Below are 26,917 nucleotides of genomic sequence, written 5' to 3'. Positions count from 1 at the left end.
ACATAAGTCCATCACCAAAACAAACGATTGCTGCAAATCTGTCATCTCCCATCACAACTGATGCGTTTATCATCAGTTCAGGAAATTAACCTTCAGGTCCGCAGCCAACGACAGTGAAGGATTACATTTATATAGCTGCTTAAATAAATCTAATTGGGACAGTGAACCAACCCCCCCGAACACATGCACCCAGAAGAATACATTTAGTGCAATCAAAGACTCTTAAAGGAGACTGATGAAGTAATCTTTATGTGTTAACAACTAATTTAGTCAAATGAGGATTCCATCCCCAACGTTAAAGGAGAGCTATTATTCCTTTTCGTTGTGTTTCCTTTCTCTCTGTGTTTTATGTGTGTTCTCTTCTCTTGTGCAGTGTATTTGCATCAGTGTGAAAATATGACTTTTATTTTGTTTTTCTCATGTATTTAATCGTTGCTTCACCATCGTAACAACAGAAAAATGTTGACGCGAGGATTTTTCACTGAAACATGCACAGATGTCAGTCAGGAGGCGCAGTATTCAATAAATGCTTTTCTTTGCCGCCACTCTGTCATATTGCAGATTATGAAGGGTCTGGGGATGGGATGAAGTCAGGGCATGACCCTCATCTGTACTGCAAACTGGAAATGTGTGTGTGTGTGGTGTGTAATTGTATAATACCAGGATCTGCTTTTCCCTGGTTATGTGTTTGTGTTTTTGTATTTCTTCTTTTCCACTGTGCATTTGAGGAAAGATATTGTACTTGACATCAGACAGTAGCCAAACTGGATGTGATGTATAAAAAAAACAAAAAACCTTTGACTGATGAGCCAACTGTGTCTGCTTTGAAGAAATACAAGGACGTGGAGAGTGTGGTGAAGATAGAGGAGGTGGACGGAGCGGAGCTGGTGAAAACGTTTGCCGAAGAGATGGAGGAGATGCTTGGGAGGAAGATGAAATCTGTGAAGGTAACAATGACACTTTTAATGTCATCTGCTTGAACTACTAATCTTTACCATAAGAACAATTATACGGTGTGTCCTTAACCTCCTGTATTTCATCACAGAGGTTGGCAGAAGCAGCAGAGGATGCCGACTTTTACCACGACTACAATGAAACGATGGAGGTATGTGACAATACGCTTCAATATACGTGCACGCTTTTTGTTTTTGGCTGCGTTCTGTAGAGTGCCCATTTTTAAACATCTTCTGAGGGTCAATCGTCGCATAATCTGTACGCTCATCGTGCACTGTTCTTTCCAGTTTGACTACTACAACTCCCTAGTGATCAACAAGGTGGATGAGGACGGGAACGCGTTGCCGCTGGGAGGAGAATTTCCTCTGGAGGAAAACGAACACTTCAATAAGCTTCCAGTCAACACGCAACTGAGTAACATACAAGTCCCTACTAACGTCTACAACAGAGGTACAGATGCACAAAAACAGGCAGCTTGTGTCCCCCTTCAATATCCTGTAGAATACATCTGATTGCTGGTGGAATATCCATTTCGTTCTTCCATTCCTCTCTGTTTCTCTAGATCCAGACATTTTGAATGGAGTCTATATGTCTGAGGCTCTGAATGAAGTCTTCATTGACAACTTCCAGAAGGATCCGACCCTCACGTGGCAGTACTTTGGCAGCTCTACGGGCTTCTTCAGGCTGTACCCAGGTCAGCGCACATCCGAGTCTCCTTGCAGGCTCGAATCCATCTTCGGCTGCACGTCTCCCCTGCGTCGGCACAGTGTTTAGACAACATTAGCGGGTCTCTAGATAACTGTAGTAAACATCCAGCTACGCAAGCCAAACGCTACACTTACACAGCATCTGACAAGGCAGGGAGCTGTCCGTCAAACGTGATGACTCATGTCTCATCAGCAGCGTGGCTGCCGGTGAATGCTCTCCTATGTGGGTGTCCGCTGTGTGTGTGTAATTAGCAGAGAATTTGCGACACAGCTTGTTTTACTCATCCGCCACCGTCATCCATCTCCGCCTCATTTGACAAGCCTGTCACTATCCATCCATGCATCCATTTGTTCACCAGTCAATCAGCCGAGCGTCGGCTTTCAGTAGATCTCTCTGTGTCTTGCTCTCTCCCTCCAGGGATCCAGTGGATTCCAGATGACAATGGCGTGGTCACTTTTGATTCCAGGAACAGAAACTGGTGAGGCCATTTTCCATTAACGTCGGCTCTACTTCCTTGTTGATGCCTGTAGCTCTCTATATAGTTTGCAAGTGCAGGATAATGCTTCTCAGGATGCAATCTATGAGGAATGGGAAGAACCATGACAACTCACCTCAACCTGACGTGGCCAAACCCAAGTCGTAGGCCCCAAAACACTCAAAGCCAGCAGTCAATGGGCACCACTGGGCATTTAGTATATGTCTGTGGCTGTAGTTTTTTTTTTTTTTTGTATGTATCTGGCAAGTTGGCATCACTCTGCCTATATCAACGAGCGTGTTTAATCAACAGCAGAGGCAGTCAGCGGGAGAAGAAGTCTTTCCGAGTGGCTGTTCGGCCTCTTGAATCAGAGGCTTTACCCATCAAGTGCCGTCTCTCCTAATTTTCCCTCCTCCGAGTGCAACTTTTAAAGTTGTGAGGCGATGTGGTCCGGAGAAAAGCATTTTATCAGTCAGCCATACTTGGAAAAGCACAGGTGTTACAAACAACGACAATTCTGTTTGATTCAAGTGTCCCAGTACGTCATGACATGTTTAAGTCACATGTTACATGAGTGTATCAGTGAGCCTGAAGCAGCTAAAAGAAATCTACTACCTATCTACCTGACCACTGTGGCACAACAAAATGTCTGCCGTGTCGACTAGATCAAGAGCCGGATTACTTGTTCCAGGAGCTGTTTCCGGTTTGCAGACGGTGTCCTCGACGGCTGATATCAAGGAGCAAGACGGTGTAGCTCTGTGAAGATGCAAAGCACAGGGGCTGTAGTGGAAATCTCATTAATGCTAATGAGCTTGGAAAATCAGGGGATAATAATAAGGGGATAAAGAGGAGCATGGATGGCAGAACAGAGGAACAAATAAAAGGATAAGCACTGACCTTTGCTTGTTCTGTCCGTCTGCTAGACTACTGGTAAATAACGTCTGGTTTCCTCATGCCTGAGTGGTATTTGGTTGACATTATCATGAAGTCGTTGCCGCTTCCTGCCTCAACACGCTGTCTCTCTCTAGGTACATCCAGGCGGCCACGTCTCCCAAAGATGTGGTGATCGTGGTGGATGTCAGCGGCAGCATGAAGGGGCTCAGGCTGACTATAGCCAAACACACCATCAACACGATCCTGGACACACTGGGCGAAAACGACTTTGTTAACATCATAGCTGTGAGTACACACAATGCTCACCAGAGGCAGACCATCTAAATCCCGAACACACACACAAGCTAATATACAGATACAGCGAAAAGACTGAGGGGAGTCCATGCAAACAGGTTGGAGTAAGAATACACGCACTGAATATGCAGTTCACTCATCTTCGGTGATGTCAGTGCTTTAAAATTCATTTAGTTTTGAGGTTTTTCAGGATTTTGGCTGTGTGCAGCCGTACAACTACAAATCGGTGTAATAAGCATGGTTTATCCTGGTATTACTGTGTGTGTAATCATACGCCTGCAGCAAATCCGCTGCCCTTAAGCTGTTTTTTTTTTTTACACAGAATTTAAAGCTACACTCCCTTCGACGCAGCTGCCGCGCGGCAAAATGAAAAATCAATTTGTATTTCGAGACGTCCTTGATTGAAAAAATGTGTTTAAATCACACTCATAAGAAATAACTTGATTTATTTTGCTTGAAAAGTTGTGTTTGTCTATAACTCTGACTTAAACATTAGTTGTCATCCACTGTGAAACCTTTTCAAAACATTTTACATGCACAAGTCTTAAAAATTGATCATGTTTACTGTTAATCATGCTAGTCATTGATTATACTCAATTTCTCTCTCCAGTACAGTGACTATGTTCGCTACGTGGAGCCCTGCTTCAAGGGCATGCTGGTTCAGGCTGATCTGGATAACAGAGAGGTGACACACACACACACACACACACACACACACACATACACACACACACACACACACACGCACACACAGACAGAAGAGACACACGAACAAGCTCCCGGCTAATTAATTCACTTACCCTCCGTTAACCTATTAATCGTAAACCGTCATCTCGCTAATCCTCCAAAGACAAAGCTTACGCTGTCATCACATCACAGTTCAAACATCACAGGGTAACATGTGTTATCAGGGGTTCAACATGTTCGTTGGGGGATTAGCGAGGAAACCCTCAGGACCGGCTCATGTGTGGTGAAAAGTTTGTGCTCTGACTCAACAACAATCCAGATTGTTTTTTCCCCCCTCTTCTCTTCTCTTCCACTTCCCTGCACATTCTCACACTCTCCACCTCCTTGTTTCCATCTCCTCTACAAAGGCACAACACTCTTTTCTCTTCTCTCCTCTTTCGCACCTCTTAACATCTCGCTCTCTTTTTGTGAGTTTGCATGCACAACACCATTAACATCTCATCGTCTCACTGCTGCTTTCTTTTCTTTTCTTTTTTTTACTCATCTGTTCCCTCGTTTTCATATACCAACACCTGCTCAGCCTTTGTGTTTGTGTGTGTGTCTGTGTGTGTGTGTGTGTTTGTGTGTTTGTTATTTGTTGGATGTATGCCCTACTTTCACTCCCCTTCACATCATCGCAGATCAGGTGAGGTCGCTGGACGCTGACAATTTTAAGTAGGTCACATGACCCGTCAGCGGGGGATTTGATTGGTTGAATGCCTGGAGAGGCAGGCTGTAACAGAATGGGCTTACAGATGTTGGCTGACACAATTACTCACAAACTCATGTCGAACACACAAACGGGGAGGACAGTCTTCAGTTTAGTGGCTGTTATGTAAGACACACATTCTGGAACAACTGTTTATCTTGTTTACTCCGACTGTAAGTTAGAACGAGTTTTACACAGACTTTTAAAAAGACCATTATGTGTGTTTTAAAATCGTTCCAATTATCTTTTTTTTTTTTTAATCACTGAACTCAGCACCTATCGGAGACTCCGGTTCTCTCTCCTCATTTTCCCCGACGGCACATCACCCCTCCAGTTCCATTCCGCAGACAACATGACAGTACATAAACACCAGGTGTGAAGATTGGAAGTGAAGATTAATCCGCTTTTAATCCAAATGATGAAAAAGTAAAATCTGAGCTCTCCTTCCATCTGTAAACAGAGCAGAATCTGAAGGGTGTTTATTCCTCCAGCGGATCCGGCTCTACACCTGAGTCATTGAAAGCATTCCACAATAATCACAGCAATACTTTATAGAAATCTAGCATATGTAGCTCCATATAAAGTCCAATGATCTTTAGGTCTGCCACAACATTGCGGCCATTCCTCATAGTCATATGTGTGGGGGGTCTGTGTGCACATGTTGATTAATCCTGATTATCTCCTGGTGTTGCAGTGACTGTGCCTTTACTGGTCAGGAAACAATCCCTCCTTTATTACCCTTTACTCCCTCCCTCAGAATCTCTATCTTCTTCTTTTTCTGCGGTGGCATTCACCTGCATTTAGATCCGTGGCTAAAAAGACGTCTGTTTGTTGACTTGTCGTGTGTCTCTCGGCAGCATTTCAAGCTTTTGGTTGACGAGCTGCACGTCAAAGGAGAGGGCAAAGTGAAAAAAGCAATGAAGGAGTCTTTCAAGATCCTCAACGAGGTTTGTGCCCCCTTTGCAACAACCGCAGCGACTGCTGGGTCTTAACAATGACGACGTTAGATGCAATGAAAGTAAATTGTGTGCGTGTGTGCGTCTAGGCTGCAGCTCTCGGCCAGGGCAGCCTGTGTAACCAGGCCATCATGCTGATAACAGACGGCGCCATGGAGGACTTCCAGGATGTTTTTAAAGATTTCAACTGGCCAGACCGACGGGTATGACACGCACATCCGCAAACACCGGTGAAATGTACTGTGAGCAAACAAATGCATGTCAGCGACAGTTTTGTACCAAGCTGTTTAATGGTGATTGCCGTTTATCACAACTTACTCACGCTCATTTCACCTTATCCTCTCTCCAGGTTCGAGTGTTCACCTATCTGATTGGACGAGAGATGACGTTTGCTGATAATGTTAAATGGATTGCCTGCAACAACAAGGGTAAAAAAACAAAACAAAACCAAATTTGGAGATTAATCATTCGTCTGAAGGTCAGAGAATCTGCTTTGTGACATAAAAACTGCTGGTCTGATCATTGGTTTTCCCACATAATTTAAAGTGTGGGTCACTGCAGGACAAGGACTAAAGCAGTCGATGCGAAAACTACTTCTTAATAAAATTAGATCGAGAAAATGGAAAGGAGGTCCGCCGGCCCTCCGTGGCGCTCCCAGGTGGTGCTGTGGGTATCAGGTGCTGCCCTCTTGTGAATTACAGGGGTCATGCAGCAGCTCAGAGCTGAGAATAATCGCTTTATATAGCTCTGAGCACATCAAAAAAAATAATAAATAAATACCTGATTATCAGAACAGATACACTGTAAACACATCGCCGGCCAAAATAATATCATATCTGCGCGCGTGTGTCTGTGTGTGTGATGGGTAACAGGTGCACTCCCTTCTGTTGTGTTCCCTGATCGCTGCCTTTGCCAGCAACAAAATACTTAAACATGCTTATTCTCACATTCCTGCAAATAACCTTCTCGATACAGTTTTAGTTGAGCGAGCAGGTCCACTTAATAATGTTTAACCGAGGCACTCTCAGGGAGTCGTTACAGAGGGGAGAAAAGGTTGCACACGTTCACACATTCACGCCTGGCAGCGCTTCAGTAGCCTGTTGTCACTGAGCAGCTTCACGGCAGGTATCACCATTGACGTCATCGTTACACCACTTGCAAAAAACCCCCCCCAAAAAACGCCATAAACCTTAGACCAAGCCAAGCTCTAAGGGAACGTCAAAAGGACATTTGCACTGATGGGAGATTCAAGCTGTTTTTTCATAAAAAAATAAATAAAAAATAGCTTAGTGTTTTCTGGGAATACCAGGTTTTGGTTTTTTTGAAGTTGGATAAATGAATTTGCTGCCCTAAATGTAATACCCCAAAGGCCAGGCGCAGAAAGATAAAAATAATGTGGCGGGCCTTTTTTCCTTTTGCTGAAATGTATGGGTCCTGTTTTTGTTTTGTTTTTTCCATCTGAGTACAGTAATTCATGATATATGGTGCGTTTGTACTTGTGTGTGCCTCAGGTTACTACACGCACGTCTCCACCCTGGCTGACGTCCAGGAAAACGTTATGGAGTACCTGCACGTCCTCAGCAGGCCGATGGTCATCAACCACGACCACGACATCATCTGGACCGAGGCCTACATGGACAGCGTGGTCAGTCTGCTTCTCTTGGGAACACGTGCCATCATCTCGCATTAACATCATCTGGCATCTGTAATCAAAATGTCAGACTCATTTGGGACGTCTGCACCGTTGCTTTTGGTGTCTCGCCCTCATGAAAGCATTTTAAAGCCGGGGCCCACTCATCTGCGCGCCTCTCTCCGTGGTGCTGAAACATCCACATCCCTCCATCCATTGCATCCAAGCCACCACACAGACCACCACAGCATTATCTTTAACTTAACCACCACAGCATTATCTTTAAATTAACCACGGGACATAATCCTCCTCCTGATGGCAGCAGCTAAGCCACCAGCCCCTCCCCACCTACAGCCCCCCCCCCCCCCCCCCCCAACAATCCAGACAGATCATGGCAGACTCATGCAAGGGAGAACAAAAGAAGGGGGGGGGGAATCCCTGAAAAGAATAAAGCATTAGTGTTTGTAATGTAATTGAACAGTTGTGGTGGCACTCATCAAGTAGCATCCAACCAACAATGCACTAACTATAAAGCAACACACCAGCAAAAAGCCAATCCAGGCCATTTTGTTTTTCTGTTTTCTACATAATTCAATGAATTTACTTCTCCTCTTCCTACCTTTGTTAGTTTGTTTCTCTATTTTAATATCTGTACCATGTGGCATGTCTTTTCACTGCCATTTCATGTCTTTCATCCCCTTCATCTCCACCTTCAGCTCCCAAACTCACAAGAGGTAATGCTAATCATACTTAGAGCTTTGAGTTTATTGTGCTTAATTACATTTTTAAGTAAAGTAGCCGTGTACAATTCCGTATGTAGCTCTGTAATGTTTGGCTGAGCATTTTACTCACAGTCAATAGCTAACAGCTTCTAGTGGTGTCCAGTAAGTTAGTTTCCATGTTGCCACCATTGGTTTAAATGCTAACGTTAGCTTAGCTCCTCTAGTTAGCTCACGCTAGCCCTACCGTAGATTAGCCAGTGTTAGCATTCCCCTTGAAACCTGACGCTGCGTTGTCATTCATAGTTGTTCTTTCACTTAACCAGTTTGACAGGAGCTTAATTTCAGTTATTTGTGTGATTAGCTCACTTATTCCTTAGCTTCTCTTAACCGTCCCCTTTGGAAAACGTAAGCTTACCCTGGTTAAAGTTAGCTTGTTAAGATTGATTTAGCGTTACTTAAGTAGCTAAACATTGCCTTCTTATCCAACTCCATTTCACGTCATTTCCCCACCTTGAGTCAACCAGAATTACTTCCTCTAACTCGACCATTTGAATTTACAGTTGTTTCCCACTAGCTTTGCTAACTAAATTAGCTTGTACAAAATCGTGTTATTATTGTGTTTGTGTGTGCTGCAGCTGTTCAACACTCAGGCTCAAAGCCTGCTCCTGATGACCTCAGTGGCCATGCCTGTGTTCAGCAAGAAGAAAGAGACTGTAAGTATTAGTATTAATCCACAATTATACAATTAGCCCTCAACAGACTTCACCTGAAATTGTGTATATTTAATAAACTGCTGTGTGTTTTCCTGTAGTTGTCTCATGGGATACTGCTGGGAGTGGTAGGAACTGATGTGGCCTTGAGAGAACTGATGAGATTAGCTCCAAGATACAAGGTAAACCATCCATGAGATGCACTGCGAGTGTGCATATACATACTCAGTAATGTCTCCTCAGTGAGCCAGCGAGTGACATCTTAGATTCATATTTTAATGTGAATGTGTCTCTTCAGCTCGGCGTCCACGGTTATGCCTACCTCATCACCAACAACGGCTACATCCTGTCTCATCCCGACCTACGGCCTCTGGTACAGACAGAGATTCTCTTACACAGTGATTTATAAAACTGAGAAACCTTGTAGCCGTGCTTGACATATTTACTGCAGTTCACTACGCACAGAGCAATCAGATCAGGTTGTTGAAAACTTGGTGTGCTGTTTTTGTGTGTGCCAGTATAAGGAAGGGAAGAAGCTGAAGCCAAAACCCAACTATAACAGTGTTGATCTGTCAGAGGTGGAATGGGAAGACACTGAGGAAAAAGTGAGTAGTGCAGATTGGCACCTCCGTCCTTCTCAGTTCTCTGTTTTCTCCCTTCTGTACGTCATTGTGAGTGTGTGATGTTTGTGTTTTCAGCTGAGGACAGCCATGGTTAAAGGAGAAACTGGAGGGATGTCTTTAGACGTGAGAACTTCAGTGGATAAAGGAGTGAGTACTTTTGCTTTAATAGTGTGTCAAAACAACAAGAGGAGCTGTCCTAATTATTACATCAGAGATTCTGGTTTTTTTGTTCTCTTTCTACCTCTGGGGTTTTATTGTCTTTTTCTTTGTATAATCCACGTTTTGTGTCCATGTTTTCCTTCAAGTAAAACCTGTCTTCTTTTCTCTCGGTGCTCTCGCCGTCTCTCACAGACGAGAGTGATGTTCTTGAAGAATGATTACTCCTACACCGTCATCAATGAGACACCATTCAGGTTTGTCTGACCCTTTCAACCCAACAGGATTACGTGACGTGTTAGCCTTTAAACTGTTATATGTCCAACAAAGCAGCACCTCTACCTGCACACAATGCTTAATAGCAGCCTAACACGGCTGTAGCCGACACATTTGCTCAGCGTGAGAAGACAATATTGTTCTTTTGAGCATGATTCATTCTGCCTTTGACATATAATATAAAAAGTAGTGAAATTACTTTTTCATCTCTGTTTTTTAAAGCCTGGGTATAGTGTTGACAAGAGGATATGGACAATATATCTTCATCGGAAACGTCTCTGTCGAGGAGGGTGAGTCTTTACTTCCTCTCTTTGTTTTCTGTATTTGTATCTTCCTGTCTTACTCTCTGTCTTTTCCTTTTTCGCCTCAGGGCTCCATGATTTACTGGCTCCAGACCTGACCATAGCCAACGAATGGTGAATACCTCATTACTAACAGAACAGAGACTTTATATTATTCCCACCTGTGTTGGTGATTGCAGCTCTAAATAAAAATATGACTATCATGCTTTTTTTTTTTGTTTTATGCTTGTGTGTGCTCGTAGGACCTACTGCGAGACAGACATTGACCCGGCCCATCGTAAGCTGAGCCAGCTGCAGGCTGTGGTGGGATACCTCACTGGAAAAGAACCAGATCTGGACTGTGAGTTGACACTTTAACTGCAGCACATCATTTTTTGCTCTAGGGAAACTAACACACACACAATTCCTTCATAGATGGATACTGTTTGTTCACATAGACATTAGACGATAAGCAGTCGCACAGCTTGCACTATTCTCAACCACACCGTTTGCTTTCTTGTCTACAGGTGATGCACTGTTGTTGCAACAAACCCTGTTTGACGCTGTGGTCACGGCTCCCATGGAAGCCTACTGGACAGCTCTGATGCTCAACACGTCTGGGTAAACATCAACCTGCATCAGTTCTCTTTTTAATTAAGACATGGACTTTGATTGCTCACTTTATTTATGCAAACATTAGCTTGTCCCTGTCTGTCTGCTACACCTCCCTCTATCCTGTCTCATTTTCTCTCTCTCTCTTTCAGCATGGATGACAGGGTAGAGACGGTGTTCCTGGGGACCCGTTCAGGCCTGATGAGATTCCAGAGATACACTGGTATTGAGAAACGAATTGCCAAGTGAGTAAGAAAAACACATTTATTTTTTACATTGAAAATCATCGCACCGTTGGGCACCTTGGTAGCTCACCTGGTGCTCCTGTGCCCTGACCCTCGACTAAGCCCGAGTCCTTGGCAGCAGCCGAGGTTTCATTTACAGCCGGTTGCTCCTTGCTGCATGCCCACCCCTCTCTCCCCCTTTCCTGCTCATATTAAACTGTCAGTAACCTGATAACAGAGGGAACAATATTGAAAGGATATATATATATCTTCACACCAGACTAGTCATATTTTCTTGTCTACAGTCCAAGCTGGGGTTAAATAAGGTGTTTAAGCAGTTAAAGAGATCAGATGAAGCTGAAAGCACGCTATGGGGGGAATCCGCCCTCTGGTGGTCAGTAGAAGGAATCGTGTTCTCTAAAGAATCTCAGAGTCAGGTTACTCAAGATGCAACAGATTACATTTTTTCTATTTTTTCACTCTTCTATTTCTTCATATTCTCTTCCCCCTTTTTTATTTATAGTCCACCTCATCTCACTGCTTTTTTCTTATCATATTAATCTTTACTCACATTCTTTTTTCCTACCTCAAATATCCCCAAATCTTTCAGTTATCCACTTTATCTTCTCATCATTCGTCCTTCTTTGCTGTTGTTGTCATTTTTAGACAGTGGATAGTAGGGTTTTTTCTCTTAAAGCTTATTTTTGTCTCTCCGCAGGTCTTTCCTGACCTCCACAGACAAGGAGAATATGTTCACATTGGACCATTTCCCAGTGTGGTATCGCAGAGCAGCTGAGTACCCAGCTGGACAGTTTCTATACTACATGCCCAGACAGGAGACTAGAGGTAGAGGACATACCTTTACTGAGCAAACATCCACACACACGGGCACACAAAACACTATTTGTACTGTTTTATTTCCAATTTTCTCTGCCGTGTTCAGCAGGTTCAGCCAGAAATCTCTCAGTGACAGGCTCATTTCTCTACAGCCTGCAGGCTACAACTGCTCCTTTCTGTTTACTTCGTTGTATATTTCTATAGTTTGTAGGTTTAAGTTTGAAAAATGGTGATTTGTTCGCAGTTCAGTCTTGATTTGTTATTCTATTCAGTTTTATTCTTCACCAAAGTTCATATTCTGGTAATTTGGTGAAGAATAATCATGAAGTTAACAACCATCATGTTTATCATTACATCATACTAACACATAACTCTATCTTTAAATATAGTCAAGACATGAAAGTCAGTAAACAGATGGGATTTTGAGCCCGGCCCTCCTCGAGGTTTAATTTTCTTTTTTAGCTCTCCTTAAAATGTATTATTTCCTAAAGTGCTTTTGAAATACATGTTTATAGCAAAGTGCTTTAGGCATTAAAGAACAGGAATTTAAGCTTCACTACATGCAGAGTTAAATGCATTTTTATTGAAGTAGGAAATATTCGCACTCCAGAAAGTTTAAAACTCTGAGTCCTACAGATAAGAAAAGAATGGTGTTATGTATGTTTTAGGTTGATGTTAGATACAGCTTGTTGTGTTCAGATATATTCAGGGACTATGAGGCTGACTATAGCGCCACCTTGAGCGCAGAGGAGCTGGAGCTGGAGCTCCAAGCGGAGGAGGGAGGGAGGCAACGGAGGGAGGCGGATGATGATGATGTTGAGGAGGAGGAGGGTATAGGAAAACTTTTACATCTTCTTGGCATGCCTCCTCTTTTTATTCATCCTCATATTGTTCTTCCTCACCCCTGATTTCAAAGCATGATGAGTGCTGCGAACTCCCTCTGTAGCAGTCTTTTAGCTCTGCCCTCTTACTCTTTCTTCTTCCCCTGCTCTTTCATCTCTCTATAAAAACCTCCTCTCCCCTCTTGGCTTGCCAGTAAGGTGTCTGGTTCATTTGCATTGAATGCAGATTTGACGAATCCTCAAGAAAGAAAATCTGGTTTCATAGAGTTTGTTGGCTCTATTACATCTGTAATTACATTACTACATTATGTTACAATAATCAGAGTTAAATCTCAGTGTCATTAGAATCGTAGAATTCCCTAAATGCATTATTGTCATGGAGGCAGTGATGTTCAGAGAAGTATAAATATGGGGCACATGAATCACATAGTGCACGACACAGAGGCCTTCTGTTATGAGCGTGTTAGTCGATGAGCTCTCATACTCTGTGTTACATGAATGCTAAAAATGACATTCTGGCTTGAATGTGTGGCTTGGTGACAGTTGGCAGGATGGCTGTGATTAGACACACGGGAGACAAATGCATGATTTTATTAAATATTACCCACCGGGTCCAAGTCAATCTGTCACTCGCATATTTTCGAACACATTTTGGCATATCTGTACTAACACTTCTGCTGTCACCTTCACAGATAGTGTTCACAGACTTACAAAAGATGTGTTCAGTACTTGAGAAAATGAATAATTCCGGGATCCTTTTCCTTTTCAGTTCCTGTGCATGCATATACACACACTCACGCTGCATGTGTGTATGTTTAGAAGGAAATTAGTGTATTTCTGTGATTTGCGCTTGCATGCGCTGATGTTTCCACATGCATGTATTGATAAGGTGCTGTAAATTCTTGCTAATGGTGTGTTGCTCTACCAGCAGGGAGAATACTGATTGCCACCACTGCTGTCACTGTCACGGTGGGCAAGAAAACAGCCATCGCTGGAGGTAGGGAGATCATTTCTTTTTAGATACACACTGTCTTTTACAAACATTTTTATTCTACTGTTCCCGCACTTTCTGCATCTCTTTCCCTCACATATACTTGCAGTGTTTTCTCTTTCTAAACTGTGACGTTGTTCTTGCAAAGCACTTTATCCCTCATTGTTTATAGCATCCTCTGTGCTTTCATTCTTGATTCTTGATTCTTCTAAAATTGACTGTCCTTGAGTTGATTTTTTGATGAGATGTGAGCTTGCTGATTTGAAGGAGACTGGTGGTAGCGTCACCTTGCAATCAGCATTTGAGCACTGATGTGCTGATTCGTCTGTCAGACTTGTGAAGGGTAATGGAATTAACTCAAACTACTGAGACAAACTAACAAAAAAATGGCATCTGTGGTCGTTGAAGTTGTTGAGAAGAGAACAAATGTAGTTTGTTTTATTCACAGTTCTGTCACTTTAAGCTTTACTATTGTTTTACTCACTGGACGTTTCTTCTGGATAAGATAACAGTGTATTTTGAGGCCAAGAGGATTTTGTGAGAATTTGTCGAAGATGTGATGATCCATAGGTTTCAACCACAGGATGAACAGTTTAAAAAGTCATCAGGATTTGAACCATACTTGATCATTGTTACTCGTAGTGGCTACTCTGAGGTTTATGGAAGCAGTGCAGTTGTCTTGATTCAAATATAAGCTTATTTTAAAATTTGAATTCATCTCAATAATCTACATCACTAGCAAAACTGAGGACAGGTTTACTCCTAAATGCTGCCATTTTTTATTTGAGAAAACAGTCTTGCCACGATGAGTTTTCATCACACTTCATGGTCTTCATCTGTAGATAGTTTGACAGACTAAATTGCACTGGTGAATTGGACATTTGGAAATATGTAATTTCATGACAACTGAGCAAACTCTCAGTCTCAATCTGCTGATGAAGATTGTGTGATATGATCAAAGAGGTCCAATATGCTCCTTGGGATGAGAATGTTCTCTTCCCAAGGTCAAGACGAATCTGAGCCAGACGTCAGCCTATAATATCGGCCTGCTGATGCAGTGAGCCAGTTCTTATTGTGATTACTTACCCGAGTTGTTTGGAGAGTACTGTACCTTTGTTGTGTCTGGTTTGTTTGGTAGCTCTAATGTCATTGCTGATTGATTGATTGATGGATTCATTACTGGCTGTCGAGTGTGGTATCTTTTCTTAAAGGATTATGGGGCTGTAATTGAGAGCATTTTGTCTTGTTCATAGTCTCTGGCTTTGTTTCACTGCTTCCTGATGTGTGTGTTACTGTGTGTTTTTGTCCTGGGAGGCCCATCTGTGACTGACACACTCATCATTCATAATCATCTGGGTGAGACGGGGCTCTCTAGAGCTGCATCCTGAGAGTGTGTGTGTATGTGTGTGTGCACATGTGCTGTCTGAGTGTCTACCTTCATGCATTTGGTGTCTCATTACGCAGAAAGAGAGACAGAAAAACCCTCCACACACGCGCGCTTATCTGTATTTCACAGCTTTCCTGGAAATTGTCTCAGGTGTGAAAATCATGTTATGTTTGGAAATGGAAAACAGGGAGAGCAGGGAGAAGTGAGAAAGAGTTCAAAATAGATGTGTTTCTGTCGCTCTCTTAATCTCACTGCCTCTCATTTCTACAGTTTTTCTCTTTATCCCATTTTGCGTCAGACTCTTCTCTCTCTGCTTTTTTGGAAACGTTTACGTCACAGTATTTCGAATCCAGAGCTCTGCTACATCCTACTGTACCTCCTTTGTTACATATGAATGAACTATTAGATCTAAAAACAGCATTCACTTGGAAGCTCTATGTATTTTGATGGTATATTGTCAAACACTGGTCACCTGTATGAGGACATGGAAGTTTGTCTTCGCCGCTGCATCACTGGATGTTAAGTGGGACAGCTTTCCTACAAGCAGCTCCACTTTAACAAAAACATAGAGGGAAAAGCAGTATCAATGTTTCATGGGCTCGCTCGGTCTGACTTTCTTTAACGCACCCTCACGAAGGAATACACACACACACACACACACACACACACACACTCAAACACATATTCGCACACTACTTATCGTGTTTCACCCTTTGACACTCCTCCTCACCCTGTTAAACCCTCACATACATCTCTCTCTTTTCTCGGCCTCTCTCCTCGAAAGCTGTCAGACCTGTCTCGCTTCACTTTTCGCTCAGCCTTTTTCCTCCCCTCATTACTCTCTTTTTCCCTGTCGTGACACACTCTCTCTCCTTCCGTTTTTGACGCTTACTTCCCTCTACACATGGATGCGGTACTGCATCCGTGCGGGTCAGGTTTACTTTCTGAGCACGGGGATTTTCTAGCACTGCCTCATCACTCATGCATACAACCAGGAAGCTCTACTGTACCCACCTTTGGCATGACTACTGTATTACTGTATATATGTGAATATTACAAATTCCTTCATGTAGTGTTTGAATGAGTTAGCATCTGCTGTATAAATCAGAAATTGTTGTGCAAACACTATACACAGAACATACAGAAAACAGCTCCGTTACACTGTAAAAAGCAGGACAAAAGAATCATTAAAACTGGGATCATTCAGTTGACATGACTGACTACACTGTCATGTGCAGGTTTGCAAATGTAGTTAATAATACTGTAGCATTTTAACAGAGTTTAAAAAAAAAATCTTTTTCTTTGTAACGAAACATATCCTCATTAGCTCTAAAAAATATATATTTTTGCCAGACTTTAAGGCATAAAATGTTATATGAATTAGGCTGTGATGATAAATAAACAAACAATTATGTAAAAACCTTCTGAATTGAGACATAAGACACTACAGTGGATTATCTCACACACAGGTTTTTAGATATATTATGTGTTTATGCTAATTAAATCAGCACTCATTTGCATAAGTTTCCATAGAAAAAATCTGAACTTAAAGCAACATCATGTCGAAATTGTCATTTTGTGCAATTTGGCACCCCCCACACTTTCTGAGAGCAACACCACTATCATAAATACAAATCCCACACAAAATTCATTACATCATAACAATCTTATGTGTTAAAAACTTGTATCTTGCAGTAGACATGTATGTAATGCTGTGATCCTACCCTCTCACTGAAGTTACGTTGTGCAGAAACAAGTTATGGAGAGCACCGTGTCTCCTCTTAAGTCATTAGACGCCCACTTGATGAGGAACACAGATGGGAAGATGCTAGTTAATCCAACGTAGCTTTGTTCCGTGAACATGGCTGAGTTTCTGGTAAGTGCAAATAATAATCAACATTTGCATAGCAGCTACCAAGATTTTAATTCCATTTCTGACCACTGAGTGTCAGTGTTTGTCTGAACAGAATCTGGTCAGTGTCCCCCTCAGTGTCTCATTTGTGTTTAGCTTTCATGCTGATTTGGTGGCAGATTTAATTTTTGCTCCTGGTGATGGAGGCCAGGGATTTGGTTTTTCAGGGGCTGATCCAAAATCACTCAACAGTGACTACAAAAAAGACTGTGTTTATGCTGCTCCAAGGCTCAGCAATGGATTAGTATATCTCTGTGGCAGAAGTGACAGGCTGTATGTAAATAAACCTAATGCGCTCCTATTGACAGAGAAGCAGACTGGAAAGGAAGCGAGATAAGGAGGTAAATAAAAACATACAGAGAGGGAGTATGTAAAGAGTAAAGGATAGAGAGAGGATATTTGACATGGGGGAGGAGGAGAGGAAGCGGGGAATAAGCATAAAAATGGGGTGAAAAAAAGACACAATAGACCAAACAGAGCAGAGGATAATGAAGGCAGAGATGAGAGAAACGGAGGTGAACAGACTACAGAAATGATGGGAGGAGAGGCGACAGAAAGATAAATGGAGACATGATAAGTGAGAGGATAGAGAAGATGAGAAATAAGAGAGAGTTGAGAGGAGGTAGAGGGCATGGGAACAGAGAGGACGAGATAAGGTATAGTATAGAGGTGAGATGTTATCATGACTGATTTATGATCTCATTTGACCCTGTGCTTTTATTCCTTCTTCAGTTCCTGCTTTCATCTCACAACATCATATTCACACACATATTCACAACATCTGGCCTTCTCTATCACCATTAATGTAATTTGTGTTTGACTTGCAACTATGTGAAATACACCACTTAAGTTTTCTGCTTGTGATACTTTTGAAAGGGTAAATAGACGTTGTAGTCTGTCGAAGCTTCATGGTGGATGTAAATTTGACATAAGTGTGATATGTTTTTATTTAAATCAATGCATATTGAGCAGGAAATGCTTCGTCACCATCATCGTATCATCACCGTCATAATCACAATCATCATAATAACACAACACACCATAGATTTCTGAGCAATATAGTCTTTGAGGCCCTCAGTCATCATGGCTGCTGCAGTTTTTACGTAACAAACTAGAATTTATTATTCTTTACACACACAGGCTATAGGAACAGGTTTTCAGCTAGCTAAGATACTTAGCTACCAACAACACAAGACCTGCAGACCAGGAGGTGAGAGGACGATGTTTCTACATTCATAGACAGAGTATAGTCATTGCCTTTCTTTCAGTTACTGCCCCTCGAGTCCCTTTAGAATTCATGGCTATGTTTATACCTGTCATATATACATCACTTTATTGTGCTGTCACACGTGCCCTGGAAGTGCCAATTATTAATTTAGATCTATTTCTAAATTATTGTGACCTTTTTCCTTTTGTACAATGTTGCTAAAGTGCTTGCAGACTTAATTTGCAATGCAAACTTGATGAGGACTGGACTGAAGGATCATAAAATCCATCTTTTTTGTGCATCTTGACTTTCCACCAGCTCAAGCTCCAGCAAATAATATTTATATGCAAATATTCTGATGCAAGATGTAGTGTGATTTGTGTGGAATTCTCGGTGGAAGATAAAAGTGTCTTCAGTACTGGTTTCTCTCATGTCCCATCTCATACAAGGCATTAACCTTGGCTTTTTTATTACATAAGCTTTTGCTGAAGCTTTTCCAGCTTGGTTTAGTTGTCATATTATTGCAAAAGCTTAACCATACAAGCTATCATGTTTGGATATTGTAGAAATATTAACCAATTGATAGATGGTTCAAACACAACATGTTGTCAGCGTACTGCCTGATATCTGACTGCTATAATACAGGCTGCATGTTTCACCATAAATGCTAATGAAAAATTATTTGCACGAGATAAAGTTGGTCCAAAAAAATTCCATGAACAATATCCAGAGATGCACTGATTGCGTTTTTCTTTTGTGTGTTTGTATTAAAACACTGCCTATTGAATAATTAATATAAAAAAACACGTTATTTTGATGGCCTGTTGATGAAATGTCCAAGTGAATTTAACCTTATAAGCAGTCACGCATGTATACTGGTATATCTGGGACTCTTATTGTGAAAAGTAAAAACGGAAGGAGTCTGTTTTTAATGCGCTGCTGAAAATGAAACGAGTAAATAACATAAAATATTTAGTTCCTTCCTTTCAGTACGGGCTGGCGGTCTCATTGGGGCGCATAAAGTGTATAAATGGACAGTCGATCAGTGCATCTCTAAAACAATCATATCAAAACAAAAACATAACTCTATGCTAAATAATGTTATAATGATATATTTCAGAGACGTGGCAGCAGTATTGGGCCCTTTGTACTGTCAATGGCCAAACTCTCTCTATGCCTCCTGCAGAAACTTCACAAACTACCGAACACAAATAAATGAACACGACAAATAAACAAACATTACAGAGATATTAAAACCTAAAACAAAACAAAACATAGAAGTCATTAACACAACAAAGGACATACATCATGAACTGATACAGAAAACAATAAACAGTTACATCAAAAAACATTTTTGGGGATTGTTGGGCCAACACACCATATTAGAGACTATCATAATATTATGTATCTGCATCATATCCGGGTATAAGATAACACACGTTTGATATAAGTTTATTTCCAGCCAATTCAAAATTAAGAGGGAACAATAGTCCTCCTACTGTAGGGGAGCAATATGCAATGAAAGTCAGATTTTTTAGATTGTTTATCACCGAAGACACAACTGTAAAATGTTAAAGATGACATAAATATTTCAGGGCATAAATAAAGAAACTGTGTAGCAAACGAACAAACAAATCTTTTTTGTGAATGCATTTTGATTGAGTAATGGTTACTAAGTTTACAACAGAGGGACTCTTTGGCTGCAACAAAATCTTCACGTAAAGGTGACACGACCTCCATTGCATATTGCTTACCTTTCAGGAAAAACACAAGGACAACAGTATGAGAGGAGAGAAACTAGGTGGAAGTCTTGAAGGAAGCGTGAAAAACTTTCCATAAATAGCACTGGATGGAAAGATGGATGGAGAGATAAAGGGATGATAAGTAGGAGGAGGAGGAGGAGGAGGGGGGAAAATAGCAGCGTCTTTTTGTTTAATCCCTTGTTCGTTATAATCCCTCTGGGCAAAAACGTCCATTTTAGAAAGAAAGACAGGGAAGGGAGGAGAAAGAGGGAGGCCAGAGGGGATCTGATTAAGGAAATAAAGTGCAGGAAGTCTGGAGTTTGTAGTCCTTAGATGAAGTTCTGTAGTCCTTTCCAGGAGACAGGGTTCTCTGAGATAGTGCTTCCATGCCAAAGTAGCAAACATTCACCTCTGAGGGTTGAAACCAGTCTGAAAATTTGCTCAGAACAAAGAATATTTGCTTTAAAGCAAAGTCTGTGGTCCATTAAAACTCTACAACTTCATTAAAACCATTGTGAATACATTTCTGAACCAGCCTGGAAGCTTAGTCAAAGAAATACCAGAAAATTAGTTTGACCGCTTTTTCACCCCAATAAGAGGGTTTTGGTCTGTCCAGAAATAGATCAAGGGTCAAGGAAACAAGAGCCTCCCTTCATTCTGAGGAAAAGTGACAAACACAGCCAATTCCAGTTAAAATGGTTAGTTCCGTGTTGAACTGATTGTTAAGATTCATTGCAGAATCTCATACACAGCTCCAGGCTGTGACGCTGGAGGATGTTATTGGTCCATAGAAGATCAAGGAAGAAAATAATCTGGTCCAGATGTAACCGTTCTACACCAACAACCTATTTTAAAAGGTCTATTCATCAATGAATGATCATCTTGTCAATTCAAATGGTATCTCGTTCCATATTTAACATCCCTAACAAGTCTCAAGAGACGACAGACTCAGGAGGCTCTGTGTTTGATCTCCTATTAACATATTATCCGTATGTACCCCCGGTATTCTCTCTGCAACAAAGCACTTGAGAGGCCTCGGTTATATAAATGACATCGCTTAGTGTTCATACACGTTTCCCTCATCGCCCCCAAGGTTTCCAACACTGATTGTTTCTTTTTTGAGGTCCAAGGGAACGTCAGAGGAGCATTAGGCCAGGCAAGGGTGAAGGAATCTGGGCGGGGGTCTTGATTTTTGGAGGAAGTGGCTTTGGATAGGACATAAAAATGCAAACAAAATGAGAGCTGGGCGCTACCTAATGCATCAAATTCTGCTCATCAATCTGAATCTTGGTCCAGTCGACCCCAATACGTGCTGTATATCCCTGAAAATTCCATCTAGTCTAATAATTACTGACCTATTGTACACCATGAGTGTCTTGCAACAGCTTAAATGATATGTTTTATGCTAGAGAGAGTACCAGATAATTCTTTTTCTCAGCCAATATAATGGTGAATTCAGCGGCAGCCAAGAGCAGCAGTAGGTGGTTGGTAGGCGAGTTGGAGGGATGATTAGTAACAAATACTGCAGTGAGAATGCCTCCAAATGGAGGAGAAAAATCAGGAAACGGATAAAGTATGTGTGTGTTTGAGAGTAGGGCACAGAGGGAGAAGGTTAAAAATAGAAAGGGGACCAAGAAAGGAAGACAGAAAGTGGGAGAAAGGTGTCAGTTTGAGAGTCAAGAGGGAGAGATACCATAACTGTCTGTGTGCATAAAACAAGCGCTTCCATCCCTCTCCTCTTCAAGCCCTTTTAATTTTTGCCCCTTCCAACCTTCACCCTTTCAAAAGCCAACCCTCCCCCGTCCCGTCATTCCCCTAGGCCACGGAGGAGATCTGTTTTTCCTCCCTGTCCTCCCCGTCTGCATCTCCATCTCCCATCAGTGGCTGCCTCTTCTTCAGCTCTCTCTGGTACTTGGCCATCAACGAGGCGTAGATGCAGCCATAAGCTGCAGCTGCAACCATCATGATGCAAACGATGCCGCACACCACGCCGGCAATCACCACTGTGCCGATGGCGCGGCGCACGCTCACAGGTCGGTAACGGGCGCGGACACAATCTGATGGGGCATCTCCGCCTCCTCCTCCGCCTCCCGTGTTTGAAGAGGAATCATCAGCAGTGTTGCTGTTGTCAGAAATTGGTGTTGCCCCACTGGGGCTAAGAGCGTTTCTGCTGCAGGGAGGAACGCCCCCTTGTCCAGAACGGGAACCCTCGCCTCCTCCTCCTCCGTTCTCATCTTCAAGTTGGAGGCAGTAGTTGAACATTTCCACTGGAACACCACGGATGTCTCGCCCACGCAGATCTTTCGGTAGTGTGCACTCCACCGCGTCCACCTTCCCCCCTGATGGAGAGAGAAAGAGGTGCAGAGACAGGAGGACAGGGAGAGGTCATTTATAAAATGCCTTATGCCTCTAAAGCACTACCAATTAACTGAGAGAGAGGGGGGTGGTTGAACCAACACGAGGATGAGTCATACATCACTTAACAGACACACAGAGTTTGCTGTGCCCTCGACACTAAGTTGGAGATAGCCTCAACTAAGCTCTTCTATAATTCATGAGATGACATGCCTAGCTTCAGCAGAGCTCTACTGTATGTGTGGAAGAGAGAAATATCTGAGTCACTAATTCCCACAGGCGGCAGGAGGGTGGGGGATCTGCTGTTATCATCACATGCTGTATTTGTCTCTGCACATAGTATTCTTCTCCGGGTCACGTGTTTGGAAGACGTTGATCTGCGCCCTCGGTTACGTAAAGCAACAGAAACAAGAGAGATAAAGACGTGGGATAATAAAAAACGGCAGTATGAGGGAAGTGGTATTTAGCCCCAGATGCTTTTATCACAGCGTGTGACAAAAGAATCCCCTCCGCAAACAGCACCCGCTCTCCAAATATCTCAGCTGCATGTGCTTGAAGTGGTTCGCAGGAGAGAGAAGTCAACACAGGCTGCTGTCGACAAGCATTTCACACTTGTTCTGCGCTTTGTATTACTTTCTATTGCACATATCGTGCATCATCTACCCTTTTAGCAGCTACTGTCATGCTTTCGTGTCCAGCTACGAAAAAAGCCCCCATGTAATTTTCTCTGCTGCTCTGATGATTATTAAATTATCACGTCCGGTGTGTGTCAGTCTCCGTCTGAAGTGTACCGAACTGAGCTGGAGAGTAGCAACCAGCAAAGCAGAGGAGAACAGAATAAAGCAAAGGGGAGAATGGAGCAGAAAAGAGAAGAGATGCTTCATTAGCGGGGCAGCTGAGGCCTGAGGCGCTGAGGTGAATGTAGATTTTTACACATGAAGAGAGAACGGAGAGCAGCTGTGGTTATCTGATGTATTAACAGCCAGCAGAGACACGTGGATTACACACACAGTACACACAATGAGCGCGGTAATGCGCGTTCACACACGGTTATATTGTGCTGCCGCTGGAAGCTGCTTTTAAAAGCTCCTCGAAACATAAAAATCAAACATCTACCTCTGTACAGCAGCCACTCCATCCAGTGTTTGAAATCACGGAGGTTGCAGTCACATTCCCATGGGTTGTGTCCCAGTTCCAGGTGTTGCAGGTTGGCAAGCGGCTCAAATGCTGCCCTCTCCAAACCATGAAGCCTGTTACCCGCTAGAGACAGCCACCTGTAAAATAATTTGAATAAAAGTCATTTATTAATTGCAGAAGTCAAGAATTTCCCCTTGTGGCACACCCAAAATGTCAGCCAATATGTGTGTTGTACTACAACGATTGGGCAATAATTCAACTTTATCATCAGTGGAATTTCATTTCACTTGTAAATTGATGATGTGCTCTAAACGATTTATCACTGTGCTAGAGTTGCAGTGATTAATACATTTGTTGTCAGCTATTGAATTAATTGCAAACTGTTATGCTCTAAATTAAGAAAACAAAAACAGTAAAAATTGTGAATTGTGAAAAACTTTAATGTGAAGATTTTCTTGGGTTATGGACAAATACTCAAAACAAATAGCTAGATGGTTCAGTTAGCTGTGCAGCTAGCGGTTTGGACTCCATGAAAATGGTTACACCACTAGCACAGGAGCTTTGAACAGGCAGGAGCTAGCTGGTTAGCTTGCTTACTTTATTAGATATCTGTGCAACAGAATGCATAGACATAACGTCAAAACTTCAATTTATACACATTCTGTTGATAATTTCGTTACTTTCTTTTAACATTTGCCACTTTAATGTATTGATTTCTGCCATATTACCCTGGACTTACTGCTGTATTCTGCTATAGCTACACCAGTTAATTAGTTCCAGTAAGACTAGCTAGTTTGATGGTAAAAGTTCAACAGCTTAAAATCTTCACATAACCTTTTTGCTAAGTCAGTCTCTCTCTTGTGATCACTTCAGCTACTCATAAAATGTATTTCCGCTCAGTGTTCATAATGTTATCTTACACTTCCACTAACACAATGATTTAAACATTTTATTGAACATTAATTTCGAATGTGTGTTGATGTCTACCTGAGGCTCTGCAGCTCGTCCAGTACCCCCAGAGGAACAGAGGACAGACCGTTCAGGGACAGATCCAGACTCTGAAGACCCCCCAAACCCTAGAGAAACATCAGAACAAGCTTTTCATTTATCAATCTGTGCTCATATAATACAGCACTACACAGTAGACTTCTCCCAGAGCTGATATTAGTATTATTGGCATCTTTAATTGCTGCCAAAAGGCACAGATAGCATCACTTGATGGGCTAATCTTGTATAATTTAGGGTCCCCAATGAAGTCATGACACAAGTTCATCCTGTAGGCTGCGTTGGTTCAGATAAAAGTGGATGAAAGTGTTGAGCAAATGGTTTATTACTAATTTACCACCTGGATGGGAGCCCAGTCATGTATATTAGCTCAGGTTGGCTCTGCTCCTAAACAGAGCCTCACCAAGGAGTTGAAACAGTGTATCAGCGGCGGTGTTTGTATTTTAGCGGACTGACTGATCTGATGGTGTATCTCACACATTACATGTCAGACAAACAAGAGTGTCAAGGCTATGTTAGTGAGTTGTACTATAGACTGTTCCAAGTATTGTGTTGTGTAATTGTTAGCGGCTACCTGGAAGAGTTCTCTGTCCATGACTGTTAGTGAGTTGTTGTGCAGAGTCAGTCTCGTCAGGTTGGACATGTCTCGGAATAATCCAGCTGGTAAATTGTCCAGGTAGTTATTGGAGAGATCCAGCTCCTGAAATACACGCAATAAATTTACATTTTCACTTAAATACACATTTGCAATTTAGCTGACCCTCTTATTAAAAAAAAGGATTTTAGAATGGGAAATTGAAATGTAAAAAATCAGAAACCCTTTCCGAGAGACTTTTATTCACAAGGCCTTGAGGAATCTATTAAAATAGATTAGGTGCTTCAAAACTCTAATGCACATTTTGTACCTTAAGCTGACACTCACTTAGTGTAACTCACATCGAGTGCAATGGTAGAATAAGTGTAAAACTCCTCATACTGTAAAGTAAGTAAATTGTCTTTCAGTTCAGCTAATCAGGGAGTTTAGTATACTTTAATATAAAGTATATTTTATTAAACAAAATGATTAAGAATAGGCTCAGAAGTTATAAGATAAATAAGTTTTGCTGTTAAGTTTTGACAATTCTTTGTATCTGATGTACTAAATAATAAACAGTAATGATATTTATGTCTGGAAGTAAACAACAGCCAGAGGTTGAAACTAATGAGGTTGTATTTATCCATCCTTTTTGGCAGTTGCAGTACTATCCATCATTTTTTGATCTTATATTTTAAATACCAACTTAGCTGTGCTTTGCACACAATTTGCTAATAGAAAAGAGAAAATGTCAACTTTTCTTAACTTTGCAGAATGAGAGAAAAGATTTATCTGCAGTGTGCCCATATCAGTCTCAATGTACATATCGCTGTTTGTCCTCGGGGCAGAAAACACTCTACACAGCACCTTGAACAGCACATAACAACACACACAACACATTCAAAACTTTCACTACAGCATTTAACAAAGGGCCACAGACCTCCAGGGAGGAGAGGTTAGCGAAGGCAGAGGCTCCCAGCGAGGCAAGCTTGTTGTTGGCTAGCAGGAGGGAGCGACTCCCTGGAGGCAGGAGGTGAAGGGGTGGCAGAGACGAGAGACCTCGGCCCCCGCAGTCCACCAGTCCGTCTGAGTAGCAGAGACAGGGAGAAGGGCAGCAGGAGGCTGGCGGCAGCATCGCTGCCAGTAGGCAGAGGACACAGAGGAAGACTTGAGGAGAAAAGAGAGAAGAAACATGATTATTTAGATATTCCAGTGAATGATCTTTTCAGTGTGGAGGCCAATTAGGATGAGCAGAGAAGAACTGAATAGAAAGTAGAAGAAACAATGGATGTATAAGTTCAGTTTGCCATTTGTGCTGTGAGGCACATAGTCGACATAGCTTTCTGTCATTTAGTCAGTTACTTGCTGTAGATTTTGTGAGATGTATTTTGAAGAAGTACAGAAAGTAGAACCGGAACCATCTCTCGCACGGAGGCTCAATTTTTCTAAAATAAAAAACATGAAAAAAATAACCCGACAGACTAGGCAGAGGAAGGAAACAGCATCTTAGGCCTAATGAAATACCTTCCTGTGCCCCTGGCAATTTTGATATGCTATTTAAATGCTGGAACAACACAGGAAATTTCCATTTCCACCATTTTGTGCCACAGAAGAAAGGTTTTCACAAATGTTTAATCTTCGAGAAACCACGCAGAGCTCTGATTCTGCCTGTTTGTGTGATCATAAGATGAGGAAAAATCCTGCTTAAGCCATATTCTGTCTGAAAGATTACCGCAGAACCAAAACACGGCCAGACTAGTTATATTAATTTTTTGTCCCTGTGTGCGACGAGCCGAGTCTTGCCAGCATTTCCATGGCAGCATTCTATTCTGATTCTGCAAAGTCACTAAACCATCTCCTTAGAATAAAAGCTTGACATTTTTTTTTTAACATTTTCTTTGTCTGTCCGTCTGTGTGTGTATTTGTGTGCATCTCAGCAGACTGAGCAACACTGAGGAGGGAAATCCCCTCTGTTTTA

The 26,917-nt window shown here is 42.0% G+C and overlaps 2 protein-coding genes and 1 long non-coding RNA gene across 4 annotated transcripts in view; 1 reads left to right on the top strand and 2 right to left on the bottom strand.

Moving 5' to 3' along the window:
* Positions 1-26,917, top strand: part of cacna2d4a (calcium channel, voltage-dependent, alpha 2/delta subunit 4a) — a 90,204-nt gene that overhangs the window by 8,886 nt on the left and 54,401 nt on the right. For both annotated transcript variants that reach the window (XM_030439677.1, XM_030439678.1), the window contains exons 4-27: positions 831-947; positions 1,046-1,105; positions 1,242-1,404; positions 1,517-1,648; positions 2,080-2,140; positions 3,166-3,316; positions 3,936-4,010; positions 5,618-5,707; positions 5,806-5,919; positions 6,066-6,144; positions 7,228-7,361; positions 8,704-8,781; positions 8,880-8,960; positions 9,077-9,151; positions 9,297-9,383; positions 9,477-9,548; positions 9,753-9,814; positions 10,056-10,123; positions 10,204-10,249; positions 10,378-10,475; positions 10,642-10,735; positions 10,879-10,971; positions 11,669-11,796; positions 13,558-13,626. In XM_030439677.1, coding sequence (XP_030295537.1) covers positions 831-947; positions 1,046-1,105; positions 1,242-1,404; positions 1,517-1,648; positions 2,080-2,140; positions 3,166-3,316; positions 3,936-4,010; positions 5,618-5,707; positions 5,806-5,919; positions 6,066-6,144; positions 7,228-7,361; positions 8,704-8,781; positions 8,880-8,960; positions 9,077-9,151; positions 9,297-9,383; positions 9,477-9,548; positions 9,753-9,814; positions 10,056-10,123; positions 10,204-10,249; positions 10,378-10,475; positions 10,642-10,735; positions 10,879-10,971; positions 11,669-11,796; positions 13,558-13,626 — 2,227 coding nt within the window. The remainder of the gene's footprint in view (positions 1-830; positions 948-1,045; positions 1,106-1,241; positions 1,405-1,516; positions 1,649-2,079; positions 2,141-3,165; positions 3,317-3,935; positions 4,011-5,617; positions 5,708-5,805; positions 5,920-6,065; positions 6,145-7,227; positions 7,362-8,703; positions 8,782-8,879; positions 8,961-9,076; positions 9,152-9,296; positions 9,384-9,476; positions 9,549-9,752; positions 9,815-10,055; positions 10,124-10,203; positions 10,250-10,377; positions 10,476-10,641; positions 10,736-10,878; positions 10,972-11,668; positions 11,797-13,557; positions 13,627-26,917) is intronic.
* On the bottom strand, positions 2,674-7,417 carry LOC115595337 (uncharacterized). The gene is made up of 3 exons (XR_003986684.1): positions 7,284-7,417; positions 3,035-3,283; positions 2,674-2,893 (listed from the first exon to the last, which is right to left on the bottom strand). It is a non-coding gene; the product is annotated as an uncharacterized LOC115595337 (long non-coding RNA).
* The window catches only part of lrtm2a (leucine rich repeat transmembrane protein 2a), a 29,337-nt gene continuing 20,268 nt past the window's right edge, over positions 17,849-26,917 (bottom strand). Inside the window, exons 3-7 of the mRNA XM_030439679.1 lie at positions 25,880-26,106; positions 24,940-25,065; positions 24,348-24,436; positions 23,340-23,497; positions 17,849-22,207 (exon numbers count right to left, since the gene is read on the bottom strand). Coding sequence (XP_030295539.1) covers positions 21,684-22,207; positions 23,340-23,497; positions 24,348-24,436; positions 24,940-25,065; positions 25,880-26,106 — 1,124 coding nt within the window. The 3' untranslated portion in view covers positions 17,849-21,683. The remainder of the gene's footprint in view (positions 22,208-23,339; positions 23,498-24,347; positions 24,437-24,939; positions 25,066-25,879; positions 26,107-26,917) is intronic.

Source organism: Sparus aurata, chromosome 14 (assembly GCF_900880675.1).
Source record: "Sparus aurata chromosome 14, fSpaAur1.1, whole genome shotgun sequence".
NCBI lineage: Eukaryota > Metazoa > Chordata > Actinopteri > Spariformes > Sparidae > Sparus > Sparus aurata.
The sequence above is the reverse complement of the archived record's forward strand: the minus strand, read 5'-3'. Positions and strand labels throughout refer to the sequence as shown.